Here is a 27,042-nt window from a genome sequence, read left to right as displayed (position 1 = left end):
TGACATGAAGGGGGTGAGCCCCTTGCAAGGGAGGTGCGCAAGCAGGAAGGTGGGCTGGGAGCTCCAGGGGACCTCCCTCCCGATGGGAGAGGTGGGGCGTGGAGTCTGGACAGGGGCCTCTGAGACCTCTTGGGCTCCACGAGCCTGTGAGTGTTTGAACTGCCTCTGTGACCATCTCTGCTCCTCGGTGGCCCTTCTTGAAGAAACACGAGATAAATTCCTCCCAGAAACTAGTCTCACATGAAAAGTGCCTGTTTTCTCCATATAGCTGGGTGACTTCTTTTTCTTGGGAAATTTGAGCTACGTGTGCGGAACTCAGGATGCCTGACTAGCTGTGGGATCTCTGACTGGCTCCTGCCTCTCTCTGGGTCTCAGTTTCTCTGCCACCTCAGCTGGGGACCCCGTCCCACCAGCCTCTTTCAGTCTCGTGGCCTCTCGCTCACTCTCACTACCCCGCTCGCTGTGTCTAGGGCGTGCTTTTGTCCTGCCTGCCTTCCTTCTGAGAGTCTGCCCCCCACATCCCGGGAGAGCCCCCACTCCAGTCAGCTAGGACAAGCGGGGACAGGAGATCGGAAGAGAGGCTGAGCCCCAGGGGCAGGTCACCCTGGGAGGGGGCAGAGGTGCCCTGGGACTCAGAGTGTGACCTGGCTTCACAGCTGGAAGGGAGGAAACCTGCCAAGGAGCCATTGGCCCAGCTGCAGGGAAGGAGGCCAGAGGGGGCGGCTGGAGCCGCTACGGGCTTGGGATGGGTGCAGGCAGGGGTCCCGCAGAGTGGCAGCCCTGGCCAGCTCAGAGAAATCAGTCCCTTGGAGAGGAGACTTAGCAGGGGCTAGGGAGGCGGCTGGGACAACAGTTGAAACGGCCTGTAGCCTGAGCTGGGGCTGGGGCGGTGGAACACAGGTGAGCTTGCTCCCTCCCTGAGGCGGGGTGTCCATCTGAGCGGGGAGGGAGACCATGGGCCAGCGCAGTCCCCACCTCCCTTCGCCCTGCCAGGCAGTGTGTCTGACACTGTGTCCCACAGGAGGGAGAAGAGGCTGGCACTGTCTGAGCTGAGGGCCCATCAGGAGGCGGCACCGGGGACCTCTGCGCAGGGTGAGGCACTTCTCAGAGCCCACCTGCCTGCAGCTGGAAGGCTGAGTGGGCGAGCGCTGGGGCTCTTCCTTGAGCCCTTGCTCCTGCAGGAAGAGCCCTGGCTCCAGGCAACGCTGGCTGTGTGACGTCGCCTTCCTGAGCCACGCTGTCCTCATCCGTGAAATGGGGATGAGGGCAGGACCCATCTCAGAGATCCTGAGAGGGTCCAATGAGGAATACGAGAAGGGCTGGGTGGGGCACGGGCAAGGGGCAGACCTCTGTTCTCGGCCGCTGTCGCTGTCGGTATTGGTATTATTAGCTGGGGCAGAGTATGAGAGGTTCTGCTCAGTTTGTTCAGTTGGTCCTGAAAAGCTTCTTCAATGCATTGGAACCAAAGTTTAGTGAGTAGACTGCAAGAATACAGATGAGAACACAGGTGAAACGAGATCTCAGAGTCAAGGTGAGAAGGGAGAAGAAAAGAGAAATAGGGCATGTAGTGCATAGGCTGACTTTTTAAAAAATTGTGGCAACATAGCCATTTACTTTTTTATTCCAAAAATCAACTTAAGGCCCTGGCTTCATCCTCAGACCTAGGGCCTGGCTGAAGCCTAGAACAGAGCTCTGCACACAGGAGGCCCTGCCCTGGCCAGCAGAGGTGCCTCACTGTTTGGGAAAAGGAGAAGGAAAGGAAGGAGGAAGGGGGAAAGGAGATGGGGAGAGGTCCCTGAGGTGGGACCTGGGACAGAGAGGGCCAGAGCTGGGCATTTCTGGAGCCTGAGCCAAGCCCCCACCCCCACCCCTGTCACACAGGAGGAGCCCCAGGTGCAGAAAGCTGGCACCTGAGATGCCCGGGGAGAGGCAGGAACACAGAAAGTTGGGGAATTCTAGCTGAGTGCTGGGCCAGCTTAAGCCTGGAGCAGTTCCCAGGAAAAATGAAATCATTCTAGAAAAGAGGCCTCAGCGTAACTTCCCACGTCCTTTCCAAGATGCTCCCAAGGGGAAAAGGTATGTGTGGGGGTGGGGGGCGTGGGAGGCGGCACCAGAGGCTTTTCTCCTGAGGGTGGAGGCAGGTGCTGCCCCACATAGGTGGAAAAATAATTCTGGAATCTTAGGGCTAGGGAACAACAGAATTTAGCTCCCAGGCTCTACACACCAAGAATCTCCGAGGTGTCCAGGCCAATCCCCCCCCAGAGCACAAGTCCCTGAGGAGGGCCTCCCAGTCCCTGCTTGCCCCCCAGGGATGGAGAGCCTGCTCCCTCCTGGGTGGGCCCTCCCCCGGCCTTCCTTAGGCTGAGCGGGGCCTCCCCCTGTGCAGCGCCCACCTCCACCGCACACGGGGCTCACTCGCTCTGGAGATGCCATGCCCGCAAGTGGCTTCACCCTGACCGAGCCTCCATCCCTCCCCAAGCCTGAGCTGTCCTGAAGTTCCTTCCATCCCTGCCCCTTCCCATGCTGCCTGACATCTTCACTGGAGAGCCAAGTCCCACTGCCCACAATGGGGAGGCGAGGAGACAGGGGAGGGGCAGGGGAGGTTTAAGGTACCCCGCTGACCTGGCCTTGTCTGGGCCGCCCCCTTCCTTGTCCCACCCTCTTCCATGCTTTTGCTCACATGCTCTCGAGCATACTCACCCAGGCTGGTGGATGATGCCTGCGATCTGGTGGGTAGGGCAGCCCATGAAGAAGAGGGGCAGGCTGAGAAACAGGCAGGACAGCGCCCCCAGCAGGCAAAGGACGCTGCAGCGCATGGGGCCCAGGTGGAGGCGCTTGACCAGGATGCCCCCGACTACGATGCCCATAATGGCCGAGGGGAAGGAGAGGCAGCCAATGAGTACGTTGGCGTAGGACGCTGTGATGGAAAACTGGCGCTCCAGGAACTTGGGCAGGAAGGTGGCCATGCCCGCCGCCATGGATGACAAGCAAACCTGGGACAGGACCACCAGCAGGAAGATGGGGTGGCGCAGGGTTCGCAGCAGCACGCTGGGGAAGACTGGGGGGGTAAATGGGGAGAAGGGCAGAGTGGGCAGCCACGTCATTCACGTCGGCTCCATCGTGCCCTGTGCAGTTTAAACTGTTCCATTCCTTCCATCCCATCTCATTCTGTTACATTCAATTCTATCTTATTACATCTGACTTCTTTCCATTGAATTCTATTTTATTTTTGAAATTCTGTTTCATTCTATTCCATTGAGTTAGATTGCATTTTATTCAGCTGTGTTTCTTTCCCTTCAATTCTGTTCAAAGTTCTGTTCCATATACTTCTATCCCATACCATCCTCTCCGATTCTATTAGATTCGTGCCATCCTATCTCATTTTGTGTCTTCTGTTCTACTTATTCATCTCTTCTTTTTTTTCCACTTGGCCTTTCCCGTCCTGTCCTGCTAGAGCTCTTTCCAAGCAGCCCTGCCTTTGTCTTCCCTTCTGTGTCCCCAACACGGGGCAACACCCCCTCCCCTGCTCTCCCCATCCTTAGTTCATGGTTCTCCATAGCACTTTGCCTAACATACTACACATGTGGCCATTTTTTGCCCCCCCACCACAACACCAGCTTCACTGAGAGCAGGGATTTTGTCTGTTGTGTTACTTGCTGGATTTCCAGAGCCTGGGGCACAGTAAACACTCAACAAAAATCTATGGAATGAATGAGGGACTGAATGAACGGACATACAGACTAATGTGTGATCAAATACCAAAATGCCGAGGCACAATCTAAGACCTCCAGATAAGGCAAAACCTGAGCAGGCTGGGTGCCGGGCGGCCTCAGAGGCAGGCAGAGGTGGGGTCTGAGGAATGGGAAGGCCTGCCGAGGCTGAGCTGATCGGGAAGGAAAGGAATTCCTAATGGGGCCCAGGAGGCGCAAATGCATGGAGAGGAGGGTAGGAGTGATGACCTCGCCAGTCTCTTTCTGGCTCCTAAACCTGAGCAAGTCTGCTAAACTCAAGGGCGCATAACGCTGGGTAAGCCCCACACTCTGGGCTTCCGGGCCTTCATCAGCTGGGGCAGCCAAGGTAAGAGCCAGGAATGCTTCTGTTCTGACATCTGTGATGCTCTCCACCAGCAACAAAAGAGAAAGATGTGAGGGGGAAGTGACACAGAAGGCGCGTAGGAGAGGGGAGGACGGACCTTTCTAAGAAGGGGCATCAGAGGAGACAGCCGCTTGCCGGGCTGGGCTGGTCAGGGAAAATGGCTGCGGGCCTTCTCTGGGCCGAGTTCCCTTCTGCTCCTGCAGCAGCAGGGCCAGGGCCTCTGTTTTGAGAGATTTCTGCCTGTCCTCAGAGCACGGCAGGAGCCAAGCCAGCTGATTCCTTAGCAGGGGGTGAGGGGCGTGGGCGGAGCTGCTTTCTTGGGACAAACAGTCCCAGCAGGGTAGGTGGAAGCGGGGGCTGTGGAATTCCCCTTCCCTCCTGTCCCAGGCCTGCCCCCTCTCCCTAGCCTCTTGTCACATGCACAGCGCATTCAGCCAGGATTTGAAGCAGGGAAGTGTGACACCAGGCCTTCCCCCCAGGAACTGCTCCGGTCTCCCTCCCTCATCCCACGAGCTGCGGTATCCAAGACTGACCTGGGTGTGGCCCAAGCTGCACAGATGCCCTCATTGTACCGGTGGCAGGGACTCACCCAAGTTCACGTGGAGAGGCTGGGGCAAGGTGAGAAGTTTCCAGAGGTTTCCTGACTCTTGTTATAAAGGCCATTCCCCCTCCTAAACTCACACCCCACATTCCCGGGCCTCTGGCTGCCTGACTCCAGCTATTAATTGTTTCCATCCTATTTTCCTGTGCCAATCCCTGCAGTGCAATTTGTACCCATTCTTTATCTCCAGCGCCTGCAGCCTGTCCCTAGAACAGATGGAAAACTCGTGGAGGGCAGGGCTGTGCCTTTCACTTATATAGAGGTACCTGAAGGGAAACTTCAGGGTCCATCTCTCGTTCGGAAGTGTGTCTTCTCCAGTAGACAGGGGCTTCTCTTAGCTTAGCACGACGACTCCCCATCAGACAAGCCCGGGCCTCTCTCAACTCAGAGACTATGTCTCCCCCTCAGACAGGGGCCTCCTCCAGCACAGAGGCCAGGCCTCGTCCGCTAGACAAGGCAGGTTCTCCCTCCATTCAGGGACTATGTGCCTTCCACTAGACAGAGACCTACCCCCAGCATAGACACTTGTCTCTCCCCTCAGCCAGAGCCTCGTCCAGCTCAGGGACTCTGTCTGCCCTGTCAGGCAAGAGCCTTCCTTAGTTCAGGGACTGTCTTCCCCCAGTGGTTTACGGCTCCTCCAGCTGAAGGACCACGGTTCCAGTGGTCAAGACCAAGCCTCGGGATCAGACCGGTCCTTCTGGAGCACAGCAGAAAGCTCAGCAGTGAGGTTGGCTGACTCTGGCCACAGGGTTTGTGGCCAGCCCTGCCTCAGTTTTCTCTAGGCTCATGAAGAAACTGAAACTACCAGAGACCGGCTGGCCCAGGACACCCACTCCAGGATTCAGTTTCAACAACTGGTTCCAGCTTCCCTCTGGGCAGGCACCAAAGCAATGATTAATCAGCTCTTCCGTGGAGCCACATACCAGTGCCCTCCAGCGGCAGAGGGGGGTCAAGGAGTCCAACCCCCACCTCCAGGCTTAGCTCTGTGGGTGTTCCACCCCTTCCTTCCCTGGGGATGCTAGAGAACTGGGAGCTAGGTTACTGGTGCCCCAACATTATATCTTAGGCAATGCTTCCCAAGAACTGGGCTTAATTGATTAACTTCCTGTTGACAAACCCTGCGGTTATCACCCTCTTAAACCACAGGCAGTTCAGCTCACTGTCCCAGGGTACAGTCAGAATAACAATAGTACGGCAGGAGTGATAACTGAAGTAATTATACCTCATGTAAGTACAAATTTTTAAAGTAATATACAGAGGGCTTTCCATTCACCATCCCATTTGATTTTTCCAATAGTCCTTGAGAGGGGCAGATCAAAGATTATAGACTCAGTCTTTCAGGTGAGGAAACTCAGGTTAGGGGATGAAAGAAACTTCCGTAAGGTTATACACTTGTCAGTATTGGGAGCGGGCCTCTAACCCAGGTCTCTGCCTTGTTGTCCAGGGCTGTATAAGAGCCTGGCTCATAAGCAGGCAACCAATGGTCATGGAATCAGAATCTTTGGAAAGGATGGCCTGGTCACAACACAGACCCTGGTTACTGATCAATTGAGTTCATAATCTCAGGATCAGAATGACATAGATCTTTGATCATCGAGTCTACCCTGCATTGCCCAGATGGAGAAAACAAAACCCAGAGAAAAGCAATCACCCAGGTCAAAAGTTCAGGTTTCTGCACTTTAGCCCAGAGCTCCCTCTACACATACTACAGCTTAGAAATTTAATAAATATTTACTGAGAGCCTTCTGTCTGCAGGCTCACTGGTAGCTGGGAGAAGGGTCCCAGATGAGCCAGAATAGGCCCTGGCCTTAAGGAGTTCCCTGCTTGCGAGGACTGGACAAGTATGCAGCACAGATCTCAGCTGATCTAGCAGCCCTAAGCATTCAGAGAGCTGAGAGGAGGGAGAACCAGGCTAGGTGGGCAAAGGAGAGAAGTAGCTCTTGATCTTGACCTAGCGGGACAAGGAAGATTTCTTTTTTTAATCCTCACCTGAGGATATGTTTATTGATTTTAGAGAGAGGAAGGAGGGGGAGAGAGAGAGAGAGAGGAACATCCCTTGGTTGCCTTCCATATGTGCCCTGACCAGGGATCAAGCCTGCAACCTAGGTTATGAGCCTTTACTGGGAGAAACTATAATCCTTTGGTGTACGAGATGATGCTCCAACTAGATGAGCCACCTGGCCAGGGTGACAAGGAAGATTTTGATGGATAGCAATAAGAAATGATATTCCAGGCAGAGGGGTCATATGAGCAAAGACTCACAAGGAGTCTATGGTGCTCATAAAGGACTTAGAGGTACGGAAGATGAATCAAGGAAGGTAGGGATGGGCTAGATCCTGTACAGTCTCATTTGCCCTCTACCTCCACTTCCCTGTAGTCTGGCCTCAGCTCACCTACCTTTGATGAACTGGATCACGGTCAGGTCTGGCGCAATCTGTGCTAGGCCTTCCTTCTTCTTTGAGGACTCTGGGCTCTGCTCTGGGGAGGAGTCTTCACTCTGGGAAGACACAACCAAGGACAGTCAGCTGGATGAAAAGTTCCGCTCAGGGATGTCTGTGGACTGGGGAAAGGAACCCTGGGAGAGGAGAGGCTGGGGGTCTGTCACCTCCTCAGGGGCAATAGGGGTCAGCAGTGTTCCATTTGTTCATGGCCTGAAGGTACTTAACAAGTGGACTTCCTTTTTTAAGAAAACAGATTGTATTGCCCAGCAATTAAAAGTATTCAAACACATATTTTCTACATAATTTATTGCAAGGTGATTAATGTTAAATAAAATATTAATTTTCATCATTTGCTTCAGTTCATATCTTCTTGATCAATTCTTTGTTTTTCCTTCTAAAATGTTGCATGCCACACCTCTCAGGAGATGAAGAATCTTTAAACACCACAGCTAAGAACTTGAACATTCATTCATCTGCTGTTATCTTTATGCTTCTTACATGCAATTGTGTCCCTAGTGGTTTAGTTATCCCCTAGGATAAGTTTTTGGAAAACATTCATCATGACAACAGTTTTGAAAGAATGGATAAAATTCCAGTGGTTCAATTTTGTCCTCACCACCATTAATGTCATACAATCACCAGCATTATCATGAAAATTGCCACCGTAACTATCATCATCGTCATTATTCCCATCACCTTCAATATCACCCCATTCACATCACCAATATCATCATGAATAAATGACCAATATTGTCCTTACTATTATCATTGTGTCTGTCATAGTTACCCACTACCAGCATAATCATTATGATTGTCATTGTCACCTGACAATTCAGAACCACTGATACTATTATAACTATAAGAATCACCAGCATCATTGTCACTGCCCCTAACATCATCATCATTCCCGCCACTGTCTTTTTATCTTCAGCATCACCAGCCTCCATCGGAGGTTAATGCCACTTCGCTATCTTCAGTTACTGTCACTCATGGCTATCGTCACTTGGAGTCACCATAAGTAAGAGCCTCCAATGAGCTATGCCTTCCTAGAGGTTGGGGTGGTTTGAGCCTACAGGCGTATCTGTTCTCTACTGTCTGCTATGACAGGAAGAGAACTGTGTTGGCGGAGGCGAGGCAACCGCCCCTGTCCTCCTTCTGGATGAGTCAGGCCACACTCAGGATTGTTCAGGCTGCCACCACGCTACGCAGAAACTCATGGACACCCTGGAGTGTGACCTTCCGTCTGCATGAGGATGGCCTACATGCAAATATTGAGGGAGAGGTCTTTTCTCCTAGGAAGTAAAAGACTTTGGGGACACGATCACCATCTCCTGACTGTCGGAAAGGAGGAAATAATGATAACGGTTAGTGTGCACTAAGCACCTATTACAAGCCCACTGCATTAATTCATTGAAACGTCACAGCAACCTTCTGAAGGAGATATTATGGTTCTCTCTATTTTCAGAGGATAAAATTGAGACACAGAGAAATGAGGTAACTTGTTTGGTCCCACAGCTTATAAGTGGTCTGGCTATGATTTGAACTCAGTTTTATTCCAGAGCCTCTAGCACTTGGCTGGTTCACCCTGAGGGAAGTGGGGAACGAAGGTCACTGAGGCCTAGCTATTCTACCTGCCTTGTTCTAATACAACATTTTCATCTAGATATTATTGTGCACATTTTTTAAATGAGGAAACTAAATCTTGGAGAAGTGGCAACTGGCACAGGGTCATTTGAATATTAAGTGATTGAGTGGGTCTGATCTGACTACATTTTTCTATGCAGCCTAAGACCAGAATTAGAAGCAGTAAGTTCTATGGAGGAAGACTATAGCCCCAATGTACAGAGCACTTTGGAAGAGGCTGTCCTGAGACGAAGGGAGTTCCCCACTTCTACGAGCATGTAAGCAGAGGCTGGCTTCTCCCTGGTCATGGGGGAGGGCAGGCTGAGCTGGAAAACTTATCTGGGGGCCCTCTGGTTCTGCTTCTCGTGGACAAAATAAAAGAGGGTTCTGTAATAAAACTGACAAGTCCAATGATGAAAAGTAACCTCACAGGGTGATCTGATCATAAATTCCAAATTGGGCAGGTCATGTGGTTAGTCATGCCTAGACCTATAACTTTTATGGTAAAAGATTTTTTTTTTTAAGATTTTATTTATTTTATTTTTTTAGAGAGGGGTAGGGAGGGAGAAAGAGGAGAGAAACCTCAGTGTGTGGTTGTCTCTCACATGTCCCTGCTGGGGACTTGGCCCGTAACCTAGGCACGTGCCCTGACTAGGAATCGAATCAGCTACTCTTTGGTTCACAGGCCAGCGCTTAAGCTACTGAGCCACACCAGCCAGGATTTAGAGCAAAAGATTTTTTTTTTTTAAGGCAAAAGATATTTGCCTTAAGCAAACCCTGTCCACTGTTCTTGTGCATCTAGGTTAGCACACCTTTCAAATGCCAGAATAATCCTTTTTCAGACACCTCAGAGACATCCTCAAGAGAACAGGTAACCTTGTTAACTTTCCTGTGCCTTGTTTTCTCCCACCTTCATGTCATCTTCCTTACATTGCTCCCTAATTCCAAATTTATTTTTAAAATCTCAGAACGGTTATTTTCCAGAGCATCTGAGATCTTGCTTTTCAGCAATTGTCATCAGGTTGGCTCAAATAAATTTTATAACTCCTTACAAGTTTAGATGTTTCTTCTGTTGACACTCTTCTCTTCTCCTGGAGTCTCTGTCCCTACCAGCCTCTCCTGGTCTGTGTCTAACTCTTCTTCTTTCCTTTTTCACCATTTTTATTTTTAAGGGAACCCTGGAGGCAAATACTGGACTTTCCCACATTCAGAACCTCATGCCCGCCCCCACCCTAGGGGTACACTCCTCTGACCTTCTTCCACCTGGCTCCCTGGTGCTGGTTGGCTCAAGGCTGGCCTCACCCAGCAGGGAAATTCATTCAAACAGCAATTCTTGTGTACTTTTCCCTCTTGGGGTTTCCCCTTCCTCCTTCCTTTTTTTTTATTTCAGCAGGTAGCAAGCGGGCTTCAGGGGAGGTTCTGTGGCACTAGTACAGAGAGGTCTGATCAGATCACTGGGGAGAAGTAGGAAGGGACCCTAGGTGGAGGTTGCCCAAGGCAATGGTTAACAGCCGAGGATGGGATTGTCTGAGAAGCTGAAGGCCTCCAAAGCCAATCGAATTATGGGCGAGAAGATTTAGAATAAAAGAAGAGCTCTCAGCGGGAGTGGGCTCCCTCTGGCTCTCTGACGCCCTTCCTCCAGGATGCCTGAATGATCGTGCTGCAGCTGCCTGCATTTCCCAACAGACACTAATTTTGGATGGGAAGGAACTCCGGGCACAGCCTAGGATCTGGCTGGCCTGGCAGAGGGTGGCAGGATTTCTCTTTGGGTGTTCTAGATGGAACAGGCTCTGAGGCAGAGCCTGCCTTTCTTCCAAAATTGTATAGCTTTTATATCTTACGTTGTTTTAGTTTGTAAACTAATTCTGTAGAAATAAGATAATTAAAACTAACAGGGGGAAAGCTAGGAGAACTCAGGTGTTAAATAGTGTAGCCTTAATTGATAGGCCTAAGTGACTAATTCATGTGGAAAGCGGTTATTCCAAAATTGTGAAGCTTTTGAATAAAGACTCCTTTATCACCAACACTTTGCCTCTGGCATTTTGCCTAGAGAGTGGCAGCGGGCAGCAGGACCCCAACTGCTGTTCGGTAACAGCGGTGGAAAGCGTTCCTCAGCTGCCAGAACTTCCTTCTCTGCATTTGTTCCCAAAGCTTGAGTCCTTTGAAATAAGCTGGGTATGGGGGCGGGGGGGCGGAGAGGGAGACCTCTAAGAACGGGGGGTGCAGAGGGGTGGGGACTGAGTAGTCCGTGGGTTCCATGAGCAGCAGAGAGCCACGTAGCCTCTGAGACCGCCAAAGGAAGCAGTTCACCCTGGAGGGGCAGGCTACAGGCTGACCTAGGAAGGCTGGGATCCCTTGTCCTCAGCTACACAAAACTCCCATGCTCCCAGCATGCTGAGGGGGACCACATGGGCCAGGATGGATTTAGGCTGATGCCTTCTGGGGAGGGGCATGTCCTCCCTGGTACCTGGGCATCATGTAAGACCCCAGGACCTTTGCTTCACCATGGGGGAGGAGCCCTGAGTAAGGCCAAGGTTGAATTTCTTGCTGATCTGGCAGCATAGGTATTCACAGTGAAAGTGAAATGGATTTTCAGAGAAAATAAAGAACTGTTTATCTTACACACACGTGAGTCTGCGTTAAACCTTGTTCATTGTCCTTCCTCTGGTCTCTGAGATCTGCAAGCGCAGGGACCATGTTTACCTTGTTCTCTGCCAAAATTCTGGGGCCTAGTCCAGGTCCTGGGGCAACAAAAGCAGATACCTGATACTTATCTATGGAAAGGAGAAAGGCCAGAGCTGGCTCCAACAGGCGGTGGATGCAGCCGATGCCAGGCTCTTGGAAGAAAAACGAGAACATCAACAGGAGATACCATCATGCTGCAAGGAAGCTCTTAGACTGCTGCTAGTTCAGAGGCGGGTGGAGGGTCCACACTGAGCACCCCAGGGGCCTAGCAGATGGGGGAGCCCACGCGCGGCCACTGGCTCTGCATGCGTGCCTCTGCGCCATCCTCACTGGGACGTGCAAAGGAAGTGGACTTACACACTCCACACACAAGCACACAAGCTGAGAGGTTAGGTAACTTGTTCAACATCACACAACTAGAAAGTGGCAGAACTAAGACCTGAGCTCAAGCCTGCCTGAGTAAAAAACGGATGTTTTATCCGCTAAACCCTGTGAGTCAGCGGCCCTGCCGCAGGACTGGCAGAATTAGGAGGCCCTTTGTGGTACAATGTGAAGGGGCCTGAAATCCCACCATTCGGTGTTATTCCTCCTGGCGAGGTCCTGTGAGTCTATTACTTATTTATATCTAAGAGCTATGCTGTCTGAGCCAGCAGCCACCAGCCACACGTGGCCACTTAGCAATGGAAATACGGTTGGCTAGTTCCAATTGGGATGTGCCCTAAGTATAAAATACACATTGAATGTTACAGATATAGTATGGGGGGAAAAAAGAATGGATAATATCTCATTTTTAACGTGGACCAAAAGAGGGCTCTATCATAAATCTGACAAGTCCGACCAAGTAACCTCATAGGGTGATCTGATCATAAATCGATGACTGGACAGGTCCTGATAACTTCTGTTTGTTTTTAAGATTTTATTTTTTTATTTTTAGAGAGAGGGGAAGTAAGGAAGAAAGAATAACCCTGATTGGTTGTCTCCCTCAGGCCCCCTCCTAGGGACCTGGCCAGCAACCTAGAAATGTGCCCTGACCAGGAACTGGTGACCCGTTGGTTTGCAGGCCAGTGCTCAAACCGCTGAGCCACACCAGCCAGGGCAATGACCTCTTTGGTAAGAATTTACCTTTGCCTTATGTAAGCCCTGTCCATTGTTTCCGTTCTTCTAGGTTAACACGCCTTTGAAAAGCCATCGTTCTCACACCCCTGGGAAGCATCATCACCCTTAAGGAAGCACATCATCTTGTTAACTGCCCTGTAATCAAACCCCTGCCTCGCTTTCTCCCACCTTTCTGTAATCTTCCTTACAGTCCCTCCTTAATTCCGAGTGTATAAAAGAAACCGCAGCCCTGGCTGGTGTGACTCAGTGGATTGAGTGCCGGCCTGAAGGACCATCAGTTCGATTCCCAGCCGAGCCACATGCCTGGGTTGTGGGCCAGGTCCCCGGCGAGGGGAGGGGAAGGGGAAGGGGAGGCAACCACACATAGATGTTTCTCTCCTTCTCTTTCTCCCTCCCTTCCCCTCTCTAAAAATAAATAAATAAATAATCCTAAAAAAAGAAGAAAAAGAAAAAGAAACTGTAAAACTGTCATTCTCCAGCGCATTTGAGATCTTGCTTCTTGGCATTGTCATCAGTTTGCTTCAAATAAACACATAAAAATGCTCTAATGTGTTTACATTTATGATATACTAAAATGAGGATATTTTAGATATAGTGGGTTAAATAAAATATGTTATTGAAATTAATGTCTTTTAGTTTTGCACGTGACTACGAGAACATTTAGATTTAACACACGTGGCCCACATATTTCTTTTGGACATGCTGCCTAAAGAGAACGAGAGCCTTCTTGTCCTGTCCCAGTCTCAGACGAGCTATGAGGGGGCAGTATGGGAGGGCCACCCCAGCCTGGCGGCAGGATCCTGGGTACCTGAGGGACAGCGGTGCTAGGGGTGAGGTGCTGCCCCAGGAATGGAAGTAGGAAGGGCTGTGATAGCTTTCCAGCCTTTCTTATCTCACAGGGCCTGGCTTTCCCTTCAGACAGGCAGAGTCTTGTGAGTTCTACCCTGAGGCTCCTTGTCCTCAAGTAAACAGTTAAAAATAAAAAAAAAACAAAAACAAACCAAAAAAAAACCCCCGAGAAAAAGAACAGAATGCCATCTGCTTCAGCATGTACAGCCAGCCCTGTAAGTTCCACGCTGCACTTTCACTTCCACTGTGTCAATGAATTCCCACAACAGTCTGGTGCAGGGGCTATTACTATACCTATTTCACAGAAGAAGCAGCTGAGGACCAAAAAGGGGACATGTCACGCAGGGAATACTTGGCAGAATGGGCTCTTGGACCCAGGCCCTTTGGTAGCCCCGTCTCACCCGTGTCTCCTGCTGTGAAGAAGAGCATGGAACTGGAGGTGGGGGGACAGGCTCTCAGGGGCCCGGGTTCAGGGAGGCATCGAGGGAGAAGCGAGGTTTGAGGTTTGGAGAGACAGGAAGGGGGAGGTTATTTGAGGCAGGGGCATAGTGAGACAGGCCAGTTAAGCCAGAACAAGTGGGACAGGGAAACTGGGAGAGATAGTTAAATGGCCAAGCAGTTTACAGCCATCTAGCAAATTGCGAAATCCTATCTTCCCTGACCTACGACACTTAAGAATGAATGGTTTACACTTCTTTTCCCAACTAGAGGGTAAAACAGCTTAAATCACCCTACTCAGGGAGGTAAAAAACAAAAATCCAATGAGTGCCATTTGTGCCTAACCACAGCCAAGGATGGACGAAGTCAGAAGAATAAATCTCATTTTGGGACATCTCATTTTGGACTAGGCTATTCTATTAAGATCCTCCCCTAAGACCTCCCCTCAACTCCCAGCCTTTAAGACCCTGAAGACAAAGCACCCCGTGAGCGCTCTCCCTCTGGGGAGCACACCCGTGCCTTTCCATTCACCTTCTTCCCACCAGGCATGCTACCTTGGCCTTTCTCCCTCCTAGAGCCCTTCTTCTGCCCCTGTAACTTGCTTCCTGAGCCTCCGCAGCCCAACTGGCTCGTTTCTACTGCCTCTGTAACTTTCTAAATAGACTTTCTCTTATAATTTGAGTTCTTGGCTCTGAAATCTTTCCTTGCCAAACTCAAGAACCAAGGTCCAGTTGCACCGCCAACACCACCCGGAACAATAGTGCAGCAAAAGTGTGCAGCAGGTCATATGTAAACCCATCTGACTACATCCCAGAGTCTCTGGGGCAGGAGCTGGGGCAGGAGCTGGGGTGGTTTGGGCGACCAGGCAAGAGGACATGGGCTTTATCCCACAAATACCTGGGACACTGACTGTCCCTAGCTCCTGTGTCTGCGCTCTCCACAGTTTCTGCCTGTCCCTCCCAGATCTGTTTTGAGGACTTCTAACTAATAGCAGGCTCCAGAAACAGGAAATGTGCCTTTGCTCAGAGGGCTTGGAGTACGATCCATCTGGCTGTGGTTTTCCAAGGTCAGCAGGCTGGGCTGAGAGGGCTGGTTAGAATTTCCCCTCTTCGGCCAATGTGCTGACTGCTGCAAGCCTGAAGGACATGGGACGCTGTGTGGTCTGATGCATGGAAGGTCCCACACTCTGTGGCACGGAAGATCCCACTGTTTGTCAGGTCACCAGGATTCCTAGAAGGCTCTGACCCGGAGCTGTGTCCACAGCCGCAAGGAACCAGGGCTGACCCTGGCGAGTGACATGGAACACTCTGCCAGCCCTCAGTTTCCATTACATGTGGCTACAGAAAGCAGCCACAAGGGTGGGGTTATCCACTAAACTTACTATCTCTTACAGAGTGCCTGGCGATCTGAACTTCTGCAAGGAGTTCAACAGGCTCTGGCTTTCTCATAATGAGATTCATTCAACTGGCCATGCCTCTCTTTTCCTTTGGCTGCCAGAAAGCTCAAAACCAAGTAAGAGGTTCAATTACATCAACTGAAGGTACTTTTATGGTCCACACTTTGAGGTTCCTCTATCTGATTCTGATAAACTTTTGCTGTTATTTCTTTTTCCTGCTTCTTGATCTTGACTGAGTGGCTCGGCACAGCTCTGGCCATGCTCTTCCTAGGTCTGCATCCCAGCTTCAGTATAGCCATGCGATCAGGTTACCTAACCCAATAACCCCTCTGTGACCCAGTCCCTCAGGTGCACAGTGGAGGTAGTAACTAAATCTACTTCATAGGGGGCTTACAGAGATTAAGTGAGAGAGTCCATAAAGGGCTTAGAGCAGCACACGGTAAAGAGTAAGCAATGCATGTCAGCCTAGTTTCCCACTTGTTAACTAGTACTGTGCCTATGTTTGGTGTGAGCTGCCTGAAACCTTTTACAGAATATAGAGAAAGTAGAATATAGAAAAGCATATAGAAAGAAAATTAGGGGGAAAAAAGGTACTTTTCCCACCATTTTTCCCCTTAAGAGTTGGCCTGATCAGAGAAAGAAGCTAAGAACAAGCACGCCTGCTCATTGAACCTGCATGTCAGGCATTACACCACCTACCTCACCAGTTTGTCTCATTTCATTCTTACAAAAAACTCAAGATGTAGCTTTGATAGCTATACCCATTTTACGGATACAAGAATTAGTAAGCGGCGGAGCCAGGATTTGCACTCGGGCCAGTGTGGTGCAGGCCCCGCCTGCTTCCGCCCAGCTGGCCTCCCTCCCTGCCGCAGAGGGGCCTCAGGCACCCAGGAGGCTCCCACGTGGTGCCTGTGGGCCAGGTCAGCTACCAATCACCTCTCTTCTTCAGCCTCAGTCTCCTCCTCTGTCAAATGGGGGTATTGAACTAGATAAGTGTTTTTAAAATGGGTTTTTAGTAACAGAACCCTTTTTCTAATTAAAATCTCACTCAGAAGACTGGAATAAAAACACCAAAAAGTAGAACTTGTCTGACTGAAGTGTGTGTGTGTGCGCGCGCCGCATATGTCTAGGGGGATAGAACGCCCTTAGCTTTGCTGGGGGCCACCTCTACTCAGCCTCCCTATGGTGACGGGCTTGGGGTGCTGTGGGGAGGGTTGAAAACCACTTGGATTCTTTAGGGAGCATGTCACCCCAAAGGGCCCTATGGCCCCCCAGGAAGCTCTGATATACACCAGGCTGGGGAGGGCGAGCCTCTCCTTAGGTCTTTGGGGCCAAGACGCAGCCTTGTACATACTGGTACAGAGGAGGCGGTGCTGGCCAAGCTCTGGGCACAGCCTTCACCATCTCTGGGCCTCAGTCCCTTCATCTGTAAGCTGGAGGGGGGTTGAACTGAACGGTCACACAAGACCCTTTATTTCAGAGAGTCGAGATGGGGTGAGGGTGGAGTCGCAGGCCCGGAGGGCCAGGCATGGAGACGGACCCAGAGGGCTCTCACGCCAGTGGAAAGGGGTCTGGAGGGAGTGATACTGGGCACAAGGAAGACCCAAGTCACCTCGGACCTCACAGGGCCTGCCGAGGGAGCACAAAGTCCCCGGGGAAGAGGGCTGTCCCGGCTGGGCAGAGCGCAACAGCCCCGTCTTAAGTCTTGGGTTTTAGGGGCCATTGCCACAGCCCACTCCTGTCCCCATCACTGACCACACTCCCAAAGAAGCACATCAGGGTTAACGACTGGGAGACAATGGATTTCATAAATTCTTTGGCCAAAATCCTAGTCATTTAGAAACGTGAATTTTGGAAATCACACATCATTTGAGTCAGAAAAATAGAACACAAGTACTTGAGAATCTCCAACTACTAGAAACACAGAACTTTAAAACCTGCCTAGAGTGACACAGCTGGTTAGAGCGTCATCCCACGAAGCGATTGCTGGCCAGGGCACAAGCCTGGGTTGCATGTTTGGTCCCCAGAAGGGGCACATGCGAGGGGCAACCTATTGATGTCTCTCTCTCACATTGATGTTTCTCACTGTCTCTTTCTCCCTTCCCCTCTCTCTACAATACATACATACATACATACATACATCTTTTTAAAAATAGAAATAAAATAAAACCAGATAATTATAGAATGCCAGATTCTAGGAGATACTGCAGAATAATAGTGGTGCTTAGAGGCAGGGCAGTGGCAGGGAATCCCAACAGAGGAGGCCCTTTGCAGCCCCTGAACCAGCCCCTGACCCAGCCCCGAGGCGCTCAGAACGGCCTGAGGGTGTGAAGGCACAGGAGGGTGGCCGGCTGAACAGGGCCCTGCCACCACCAGGACAGGTGGGTCCAGATGACCTCCTAGGGCGGCCCTGAGAGACCATCTTTATGCCACAAGTTCTGCAGAACCACCTGCCAGGAGTCCTGGGGCTTGACAGGACCTTAGAGGCTGGTTGCTTGTGGATAAGGAGACTGAGGCCCAGAGAGAGGTACGACCTGTCTCAGGTCACTCCTAGAAAGGTGCCTGGCTGCCCACCAGGACTCTGAGGTAACAGATACAGGGACAGATCCAAAGGCAGGAAAGCAGAGCTGCTGTCCCCTCCCGTGCTCCATACGACTGCTCCCATCCCTCACCTCATTGTCTCCTCTGTGGAAACTGTTAATGCTCCCCTTCCGCCAGGCAGAGAGCCTGAGCTGCCATTCCATCAAGCCCCGTTGTCTGCCCCTGGCCTTCCTTCACTGCCCAAGGGCTCTTCGGGGCAGGGGCTGTGGATGCATCTCGGCCCCACTGTGCAGGTGCTCTAGAAACAGGGGGCCACTTAGAGGAGGCCCCACTAAACCTGGAAGACCTTGTCCAATCTTCTGCCCATTGTACAGACAAGGAGAGTGAGGCCAGAGACCTCCTCTGGGTCACACAATCCTTGTATTACATACCACCATCTCCTGGATACCATTAGAAACAGCATTTGCTTCTAGGAGGGTATTTAAGGCACCCCTGAGCCTGGGAGGGGATGCTCGCAGGGATTTCAGAAGTAGTCCCTTCTTCACTTTGTCCCCCTGCCTGGTCCCACTCCCTGCAGGAGATAACACATCCCATGTCCCATGTCCCATGTCCCATGTCCCATATCTAGGCATCTGGACTTTCTGACAGCTGATTCCACCTAATTGGGCCCTTCCTCCTGGTCCATCCACCTCTCTGTCAGCAGCCCGAGTGGCTGGGCCAGCCGGCATAACTGTAAGCAGACACAGTCACGGCGGCCTCAGGAGGCAGGGGAACAATTCCTCCCACATCAATATTTATTACCTGAGAGCTGCTGGGAGATCATCATGTTCTCAGCCTTTGGTTCTTTTTTAAGAACCTCTCACCCCCTTCCCGCCCCACTCCACATCCCCGATGTGCTGACAGAGTGAATGCAGACAGCCAGACAAGTTTGCAGCCTGGGAACCAGGGTTTCAAGGCATCACAGGGACACAGCTCTTAATATCTGAATCTCTGCATCACAGCAGCTTCAATTCAAGGAATCACACATTCTCAGAGTCCAAGGTGTTCAGATTGTGCCCCATGAATCTAACCTCAGCATCTTACAGGACAGAGCAGAATAGGGAACTGACTGGCTCAAGGTCACATGACTGACATGTGACTGAGCTCAGGACAGACCAATCTGTTCCCCCGCTATTCCATCCTGAGGCCCAAGTGGTTGTTCTTTCTGTTCAAATTTAGGACCAGCTTGGAAGTTATTCATCAACAGCACTCCAGGCACTCCCTTTCCTCTATGATCGCCCCCGGCTTCTAAGAACTCTTCTCCAAGTTCTAAGAATTCTAGCTCTTCAAAATTTTGTCCTGAGCTAGGCTAAACCAGGACGAACCATCTGTGGTTCCAAGCTTTCTTCTTCCTCTGAAACTGCTTCCCCTCCAGCGCCTGCCTCCCCCTGCCTCTGATCCAGCATCAGCCCAGCCCTCCACTGTCTCTGGGATGTCGCGTAGCACAGCAGCCCCCAGCTCTGTGCAGGCCCCGTCCTGCATGGCTCCTGGACTCATTCCCATGCCCCAGCTCACTGAGGGTGCGCTGGTGCCTCCCAGGACCAATGACGTCTCCCTGCCTCCAGCCACTCTCCGCACACTCCCCTGTCTCTGCCTGTTGATAGAACCGCAGGGCCCCCTGCGTACCCTCCCTCCAGCCACCTGCTGCTGTTAAAGATGACAGGCAAAGCTTGTCCTGTTCGGGCCCCTGCTGGCTGTTCCAACCTCATTTTTCTTTGGTCCCCCCACACACCTGTGCTCCAGCAGGAGGACGAGGTGGTGAGGCTCCTAAAGCAGCCTGGTTCGCGGTCAGTCAGACCGGGGCTCAAGTCCCAGCTTCTCTAGGCAGAGACATTTCAGCCCGTGCTCCTAGGCCCAGACTTTCTTGCTCTAAGGAGACCATATCATATATTACAGCAAACATTCAATGCACCAACCAGCCACATTAAATAGAATTATTCTTGCTACAAAACATTCAACATGATTTCTATAAATGTCCCTTGGAAATTAGAACTACTTAGCAACAACTAACTTAATCTGTTTGTGATTGCTCAACAATGACTTTCCTGTGAAATAATTATATATTGTATATTATATGTTGTATATTATACATATGCAGGTTCCTGCCCCAGTTCCTGACAGAGAGCACCTAAAACTCTTGTAAATGGGGATGCTAGAATTTTTTGTTCTAACATTTAGTCTTTGACCCTGGTTCCTGATACAGAGGTCCTAAGGTCTTTGGAATTTCCTGAGTGACAGGAGTATCTTTTGTTTTAAATAGGAGATTTTGGTGGGCTCCTGGGTAAGAGCTGGTCAGCAGAAAGACCAAGTTATGACTAGAAGTTTAAACTTTCAGCCCCAGTCCTTCATACTTCAGAGAGGGGACAGTGGCTGGGAAAAGACATCATGCCTACGTGATGAAACATCCCAATAATAGGGGGTTTGGCAGCTTCCAGGTCCTGTCAGTGGACACATCCACGTGCTGGTGAGTGAAGCTGCTGCACTCGGGACCCTCCCACCCGTGTCTCTCCTCACCCAGCTGTTCATCTGTATCCTTTCCCATACCCTTTATTATGTGATACACTGGTGAACGTAGGAAAGTGTTCCCTGAGTTCTGTGAGCTGTTCTAGCAAGTCACTGACTCCAAGGAGGGTGTTGTGAGAACCTCCAATTTATAGCCAAGTTGCACAGAAGTGGGTAACCTGGGGCCTACTTGTGATTGGCCTGTAAAGCAGGGGCAGTCTTGTGGGACGGAGCCCTCAACCTGGGGGATCTGATACTGTCTCCAGGTAGATAGGGTCAGAATGGAGTTAAATTACAGGATACCCAGAGGATGTCACCAAAAATCTGGTCACAGAAGTGCCGTGTGTGTATGGAGAGGAGAAGCCCGAGGGTGCTAGTTCTTTACCCTCCCATGCTTGGAGAAAGAAAAAAATTGAACACAAATGTTCAGAATATAATAGAAAGTGCAAGACTATTTGAAAAATGAATGAAATTGACATTACTCATGTAACTGAGCATGTATAAAATTTCTAGTTTATCGTTTTCTTTTGTATTTTGGAGCCAATTTACTGTTTTTCAGGCCTTATATTTTTGTGGGTCCCTGGAAAATTTGAAGACTCCTGGCCCAGAATAATCTCTCCTGCCCAGTGACTCACATGGTCTTGCTCTCTCTTAGCAGCTGTGACCCTGGGCATGCCCCTTCCTGCGCCTGCTGGGTCTCAGTGTCCTCCTCTGAAGAAAGACCACCCACCCCACAAGCTGAGCAGAGGGATTCAGTGAGATACCCCTGCAGCGCCTCACCCGTTTTTACTTCTCAGTGAGTCTTTGCCTTGACTAGGCTGTGCCTGTTAGAAGGGTAGAGACCACGTACCGAGCTCCAGAGTCCAGCCTGATGTCTCGTGCAGGGGAGGCACTCGATGCATGTTTGTCCCCTCACTGTCTCTAAGTTTGTCATTGTTATTGCCAAGTCCTTTGCCCAGGCTGTTTCCACATCAGGAATGCCCCTCCCTCTCTTTCCAGGCTTCCACACATCCTTTAAAATCCAGCTCAATCCCTCCTCTTGGGAGAAGTCTTCCCAGACTCACACACCCTCCTCCCAGCTCTCAACATCGCTATAGCGTGTCCAGCCTTTACAGAGACAACTTTACGTGACAAGCGGAGAGGCAATAGTGTAGTGGTTAAAACTAGGGCCATATGTACAGACAGGCTGGGGCTCTCATCGCGGCGCTGCCCTTGCTGGCCTTGCGATCTCGGGCAGGCCACTTCCATCTCTGGCCCTTGATCTCCTCAGCTGTGGGAGGGGCAGGAAATACTCCTTGCGCAGGGCTGTTGGAGGGATGCAGGGAAGCCCCACAGGAATGGCTTTGTAAGCTGTGAAGTGCAGTGCCCAGGAGGGATGAAGTTTAATATTACAAAGGAGGAAAATTTGGTGGGGGTTAGAGCCTGGATGAGAGTGGGAACATAAAGGGAGCTTACTTTTCTGACAATTGAGAAGACCCTTCGCTGTATGTGAAGCTCATGTTTCTCCTTGGGCATCGCCCTGGGGAAGAAGAAGTAGGGGGTGGCAGCCAGGGCCACCACGCCAGCAGAGATGAGGAAGCCCAGCCACCAGGCACCCACCCATCGGGGGTCCTTCGAGGTCAGGTTGATACCACCTGGAAGAGAAGACCATAGTGATGTTAGGTTCAGGATGAGTCATCACTTCTTGGCCACCACCCTGGGACTGACCTTTAAGGCATGAGGTAGGCTGGGTGGGGCATAAGGAGACCTCGGTGATAATCTGGGTCCTGCCATTTATGTCCTGCATGACCGTGGGCAAGTCCCTTGGGCCTCAGCTTTTCCATCTACTAAGGCGATGTGTGTGGTGACCAAGGCCACAGACTTTGGAAATGGACTGCTGGGTCTGAATTTCATTACTAACGTAACTCTGGGCATGTTACTTAACCTCTTTGTGGCTCAGTTTCTTCCTCTGTAAAATACGGACATTAGTAGTATCCACATCAGAGGTTGTTGTGAGAATCATAGAAATGAATACATGTAAAAAGCACTTAGAGTAGTGCTGGCATAGAGTATGTTCTGCGAAGGCGTTTGTTCTTCTTCGTTTTACTCTCACTATTGTGATGATTATTATTAAGCTGATGGTTAGGACTACTCTTGTGGCTCTCAGACCTGCAGGATGAGCAAAATCACCAGAGGCATCTATCAAAAATGCCTGATCTCACCTAAGACCAACTTAGAACTACCATGGGGTGGGGTGGGATGGTGACCAAGGAATCTGCACCTTTAACAAGTCCCCCAGGAGATTCTGATCTCCTACCAGGTGTAATTAGAACCAGATCACTCCAGATGTAGCTCCTGTCTGGAGCGCCCCCATTCCCCATCAAACCTCTTGACCCTAAGGCGTCTTGGGTACCTCCTCCTTCAATCCACAAACTCTTTATAAGGATTTGGATGTGTGATGACACCACCCCATGAGTCAGACTGGTTCCCAAGTAGCTGATCCTGAGCTCCTCCCGGAGCTCAGAGACCCATGTACACAGTTAGCACCCAGCAACTGTAGCTATAAGTTGGGCAGCGGTTGGCTTTAGCATGGATTCCCTCCTCCAGTTATTATTCCCCCCGCTTCTGTCCCAGGGGAGAGCTCACACTTGCATCTCCCCAACTCCTCTGCTTCTCACATACCTGTCTGTGCCTGCCATGGACACAATCCGCCCACTCATGAAAGCCCCCAGAGAGAAAGGACTAGCTTCACAGGAATGTCATGTCAGTCTGTGGAGGTGCCACATGTGTAGGACGGTGCCACGAAAGCCAGAAAACACACCCTCTTGCCCTGAGCTGGGGTGTGTCTAGGAATCTAAGGAAGTCTTGGTTCCCAAGGGAGAGAAAAGTTGCATTGGCTCCTAGGCCCAGCTTTCAAGGAGAAGGGGAGGTGGAAGTGCTGTGTTGCTGTTTCTAGTGATTCTTGTTCAGAGCTGCCTAGACCTGTCCTGGCAGGAGGTACTAGTGAGCAAAACTGGAATAAGAAACAGAATCTATATGTCTACCTATTTGTACCTTACCACCTGAGGTTTCTAGGGCTCTCTGGAAAATCCCCATGTGAGGGATAGAACTTCTGAGCAGCAGAAGGCAGAGTTGGGGGCTCAGGGCTGCGTGGTGTGATGAGCAGGCAGCCAAGATGGCACAGTGACCCATTCTAAGTGGAACCCTCTCCCACTGCCCGCAGGGTGCCACGGCGCCAGGGCCCCCAACTCCTCCCTCCCTCTTGGCTGCCTTCATACCAAGCTTTGGTCCCACTCCCTGGCCCCCTCTGACCACTACCTGGATCAAGAGACCACTGTTCCCCCAGTGATGCCCTTGGCACAGGTTCCCAAACTCTGAGGTGGTCAGAACTGGAAAGGTCCTTAGAGGTCACCCAATACATTCCCATTGGAGAGAGGCCCCAGGGAACTGAGTCCTGCTCTGAACGTTGTCCCTGGCATGCCAATGTCCTCTCCTTTTCTCCTGGTTCTTTTCCCCCTAAAGATGGGAGCTCCCTACAGGCTAAGAGAGTATGTGCCCCTGTCTGCCCGCAGCACATCTGAGCATGGGGCTGGGAGCCTGGGTGACTCAGTGATGGAACAAGGTGAAGCCATAATAACAATGACAACAACCACAGCTCCTCATCTGAGAGTGCTTTCAACTTGTCTCCATCATGTCACTGGATTCTGGTTGCACCCTTGGGAGATAGATAGGAAAAAGATTACCTCAAAGATGGGGAAGAGGAGAGGTTAAGAGGCTTGTCCAAGGTCGGTGGGATTGTGGGATTTGAACCTGGACCCGCTGGCTCAGTGTCTCCCATGAGACCAGCAGTCAGTTGCCTAGTATCTGTGTGCCCCTGGGGACAATTGTGTGCTCTTGGTGCTCACCTTCTGGCATGCGGTTAATGTCCACATAAAGGCTCAGCATGAGGCCACCCAGCCCGTAGGCCATGCCTGGCCCCATCATCGTCACTGCAAACAGCATCCCTGCAACACAAAATCCTAAGTTAAGCCGTTCTAACCCTGGCTGCCCTCAGCAGGTCAGGGCCTGCCCTCTGGGAAAAAGCAGCCTATCTCTCCGGCTTGTGCCCAGAAAACTTTCTAGGGCTTCTCTGGCCCTTTACTGGCCACACGGAGAGAGGCCAGCCACACCACCTCCCCCTCACTCAAGGACCCTGTTCCTCCTGCCTGAGCCCGGCCCTCCCACAGTGCCCAAGAGAGGCAGAACCCGTCCTCACCGAGGTAAAGGGGCGAATTGTTGTTGTGGGCAAAATCATCGATATAGGAGATGCCGAAGGGCTGGATGGGCACGCTGCCCACACCAAGCAGGGTCTGCGCCATGAACATTATTGCCACCAAAGCCAGATGCTTGGCCTCTGTGTAGCTTGAACAGCTGCTGCCATTGGAGGGGGCTGGGGGCGGGGCCAAGGTTGCAGGCTGGCACAGGGAAGCCTCGGAGTCCTGCGGAGTGTCCACTGAGAGGTGATAAAAAAAAATATTATGGCAATAGCCAAGACTTTTATACAGCACTTCTTGGATGAAAGGTAGTGCTCTAAGTGTTTGTGTATTTCAATGATTTGATCCCTCCCTCTCCGCCCCGCCCCACCTCCCCGCTTCCCCTACAACAAACCTCGGGGATGGGTGCTCTCATTATTCTTATTTCACAAGATGAGGAAACTGATGCTCAGGCAGCAACTAGCAAGGGTAGGGTCAGAACTGAATCCAGGCGGCCTGGTTTTGAGCCCATGCTCTTAAAACACCCTGTGCTACCTTTCTGGGCGAAGAGGGTGTACTCTTGGGTGGGGCAGGGCATTAAAGGTGATCGAGTTTGAACTGGGTTGAGAAAAACAAATATGATTTTCCAGAAAAAGAAGGCGGGGAGGACTATTCTGGGAAGTAGTCACAGTACATTGCAAACCTGAGGGCTTAAGCAGCTCAGCACTGCTGGCCCCAGAGTGTGAGGGCAAGGCCGGGGCTGGAAGCAGGGCCGGGCAGGGGAGGGGTGCTAGGGCTGGATTGCGGGGGGCCCTGGTGTTCTTGGCCTTCATTCTGGGGTGGGCTCAGTCTGAGCTCGGGACACCGATGCAAAGTTCAGTAGAGGGGCATTTCTTAATTTAGTACCACTCATTTGTTCCTTATAGCTCACCAATATTTGGTGAGCAAACTTAAGGAGACTCTCATGCTATTATTATCCCAAATGTGGGTCCAGAAGTAGCCTTCCCTCTGCGGTCTGCCCAGCCCTTTCCAGCAGCTGCGACTTTGAGCAAAAGCTGGGTGAACCAAGGTTAAAAACCTGGACCTTCAACCAAGCCTGCCTGGGCTAAAGACTGTGACACTCTTCCCCCTTCTGGGTCCTCCAGAGTGGGAGTTCTCCAGAAATATGGAATTCAGAAACAGAATAATTCACGAGTTCAGAGCACAGGTTCTAGGGCCAGGTGGCCAGGGCGAGTCAGAGCTCCACCAGCCGTGTGCCTTGGGGAAGTCCCAGCCTCTCTGAGCCTCCCTTTCCTCTTTGTAAAGTAGGACAATAATAACACGAGCACACGGGGCTGTAAACAGGAAGAGTGGTAAGTGGCATGTGGATGGGTGGGTGCGTAAACAGGTGGATGGGGGAAGGAAGGAATGAAGCAAATGCTCAGGATGCCTGGGTCATTCTGTAAGGGGCAGGTATCCATCTGTCAAGTAGGCCTGTGACAAAAACCCCACTGGGCTGAATAGGGGCTTCACTATTCCTGTCTAAAATTCTTCCATTTTTAAATTTGTTCATCCACTCATTGGGGTCGGAGGCTTCTTGTGACGATTGCATTAATCCAGCAAAGTGCTTAGAACACTGTCTTGTGCATACCAAGTGGTGGGCAATACGTCCTCATCCACTGAGCCCCAGGACTCCTACTGCTGGTGGGTAGATGGTGTCAGCGCCAAGCAGAAGGTTGGTAGGAGGACTGACCCTGAGGTCCAGGGACAGAGAGTGGCTTGACCAAGGTCCCAGAACTCAGTAAGTGAGGTCGAGCGAGACAGTGGGGGTGGGCTGGGGAGGACTAGCAGGTGTCCTGGGAAGCTGAGCCCGCCCTGCACAGTGAAGGCCTGGGGTTGGGCCCAGTGCACAGGACGCTGCTCCTCGGGTTCACTTCCCGCCCAGCCCCTCCGGCTCTTACCGGGGCTGGTGCTGTCGTAGCGGTATGGCTCCGAGATGAAGTGTGGAAGGGTCATGAGCAGGCCCGCCAGGGCCACAAGGATAGCCCCATAGCCGATCATTCGGGGTCGGTGTACCCTGCTGCCAAAATAGCTCACAAACACAATCAGGGTCGTGTTCCCCACCTGCAAAAGGATAAGGAGACCCACTGAGGTGGAGCAGAACCCAGAGCTAGAGGCTACGCCATCCTTGCCTATATAGCCAACTTCAGTGTTCCCCTCTGTACAGTGGACTAGCTGGCTAAATAAGAATCAGATTGTGGGTCCTCTTAGGAAGGGCAGAAATGACAGCAGAGGGGACAAGACTGGAAGTTCAATTTCATTCTGGAACATGGGGTGGATCCCATATTAGAACATGAAGGGGGGCCATCCAGGAAAAGGGTTTTGAGTTTCTGGGATGTCACGAATGAGAGAAACAAAGAAAGTTTAGTGCCAGATGGCTAAGGCTTGGAATTTTGAGCCTGGGAATCAAAACCCTAGGATGCGGGCCCTGGAGGGGCCTCAAGAGCTTGCAGGTAAGAAGCAGGC

At 51.3% G+C, this 27,042-nt stretch overlaps 1 protein-coding gene across 5 annotated transcripts in view; it reads right to left on the bottom strand.

The window, feature by feature from the left end:
* The window catches only part of SLCO2B1 (solute carrier organic anion transporter family member 2B1), a 56,887-nt gene that overhangs the window by 10,177 nt on the left and 19,668 nt on the right, over positions 1-27,042 (bottom strand). For all 5 annotated transcript variants that reach the window (XM_054576275.1, XM_054576277.1, XM_054576276.1 and 2 more), the window contains exons 4-9: positions 26,478-26,640; positions 24,561-24,797; positions 24,211-24,309; positions 21,782-21,960; positions 7,094-7,193; positions 2,701-3,058 (exon numbers count right to left, since the gene is read on the bottom strand). In XM_054576275.1, coding sequence (XP_054432250.1) covers positions 2,701-3,058; positions 7,094-7,193; positions 21,782-21,960; positions 24,211-24,309; positions 24,561-24,797; positions 26,478-26,640 — 1,136 coding nt within the window. The remainder of the gene's footprint in view (positions 1-2,700; positions 3,059-7,093; positions 7,194-21,781; positions 21,961-24,210; positions 24,310-24,560; positions 24,798-26,477; positions 26,641-27,042) is intronic.

This window comes from Pteronotus mesoamericanus, unplaced genomic scaffold (genome assembly GCF_021234165.1).
Source record: "Pteronotus mesoamericanus isolate MK-2021 breed Mesoamerican mustached bat unplaced genomic scaffold, CSHL_Meso_final contig_33, whole genome shotgun sequence".
NCBI lineage: Eukaryota > Metazoa > Chordata > Mammalia > Chiroptera > Mormoopidae > Pteronotus > Pteronotus mesoamericanus.
The sequence above is the reverse complement of the archived record's forward strand: the minus strand, read 5'-3'. Positions and strand labels throughout refer to the sequence as shown.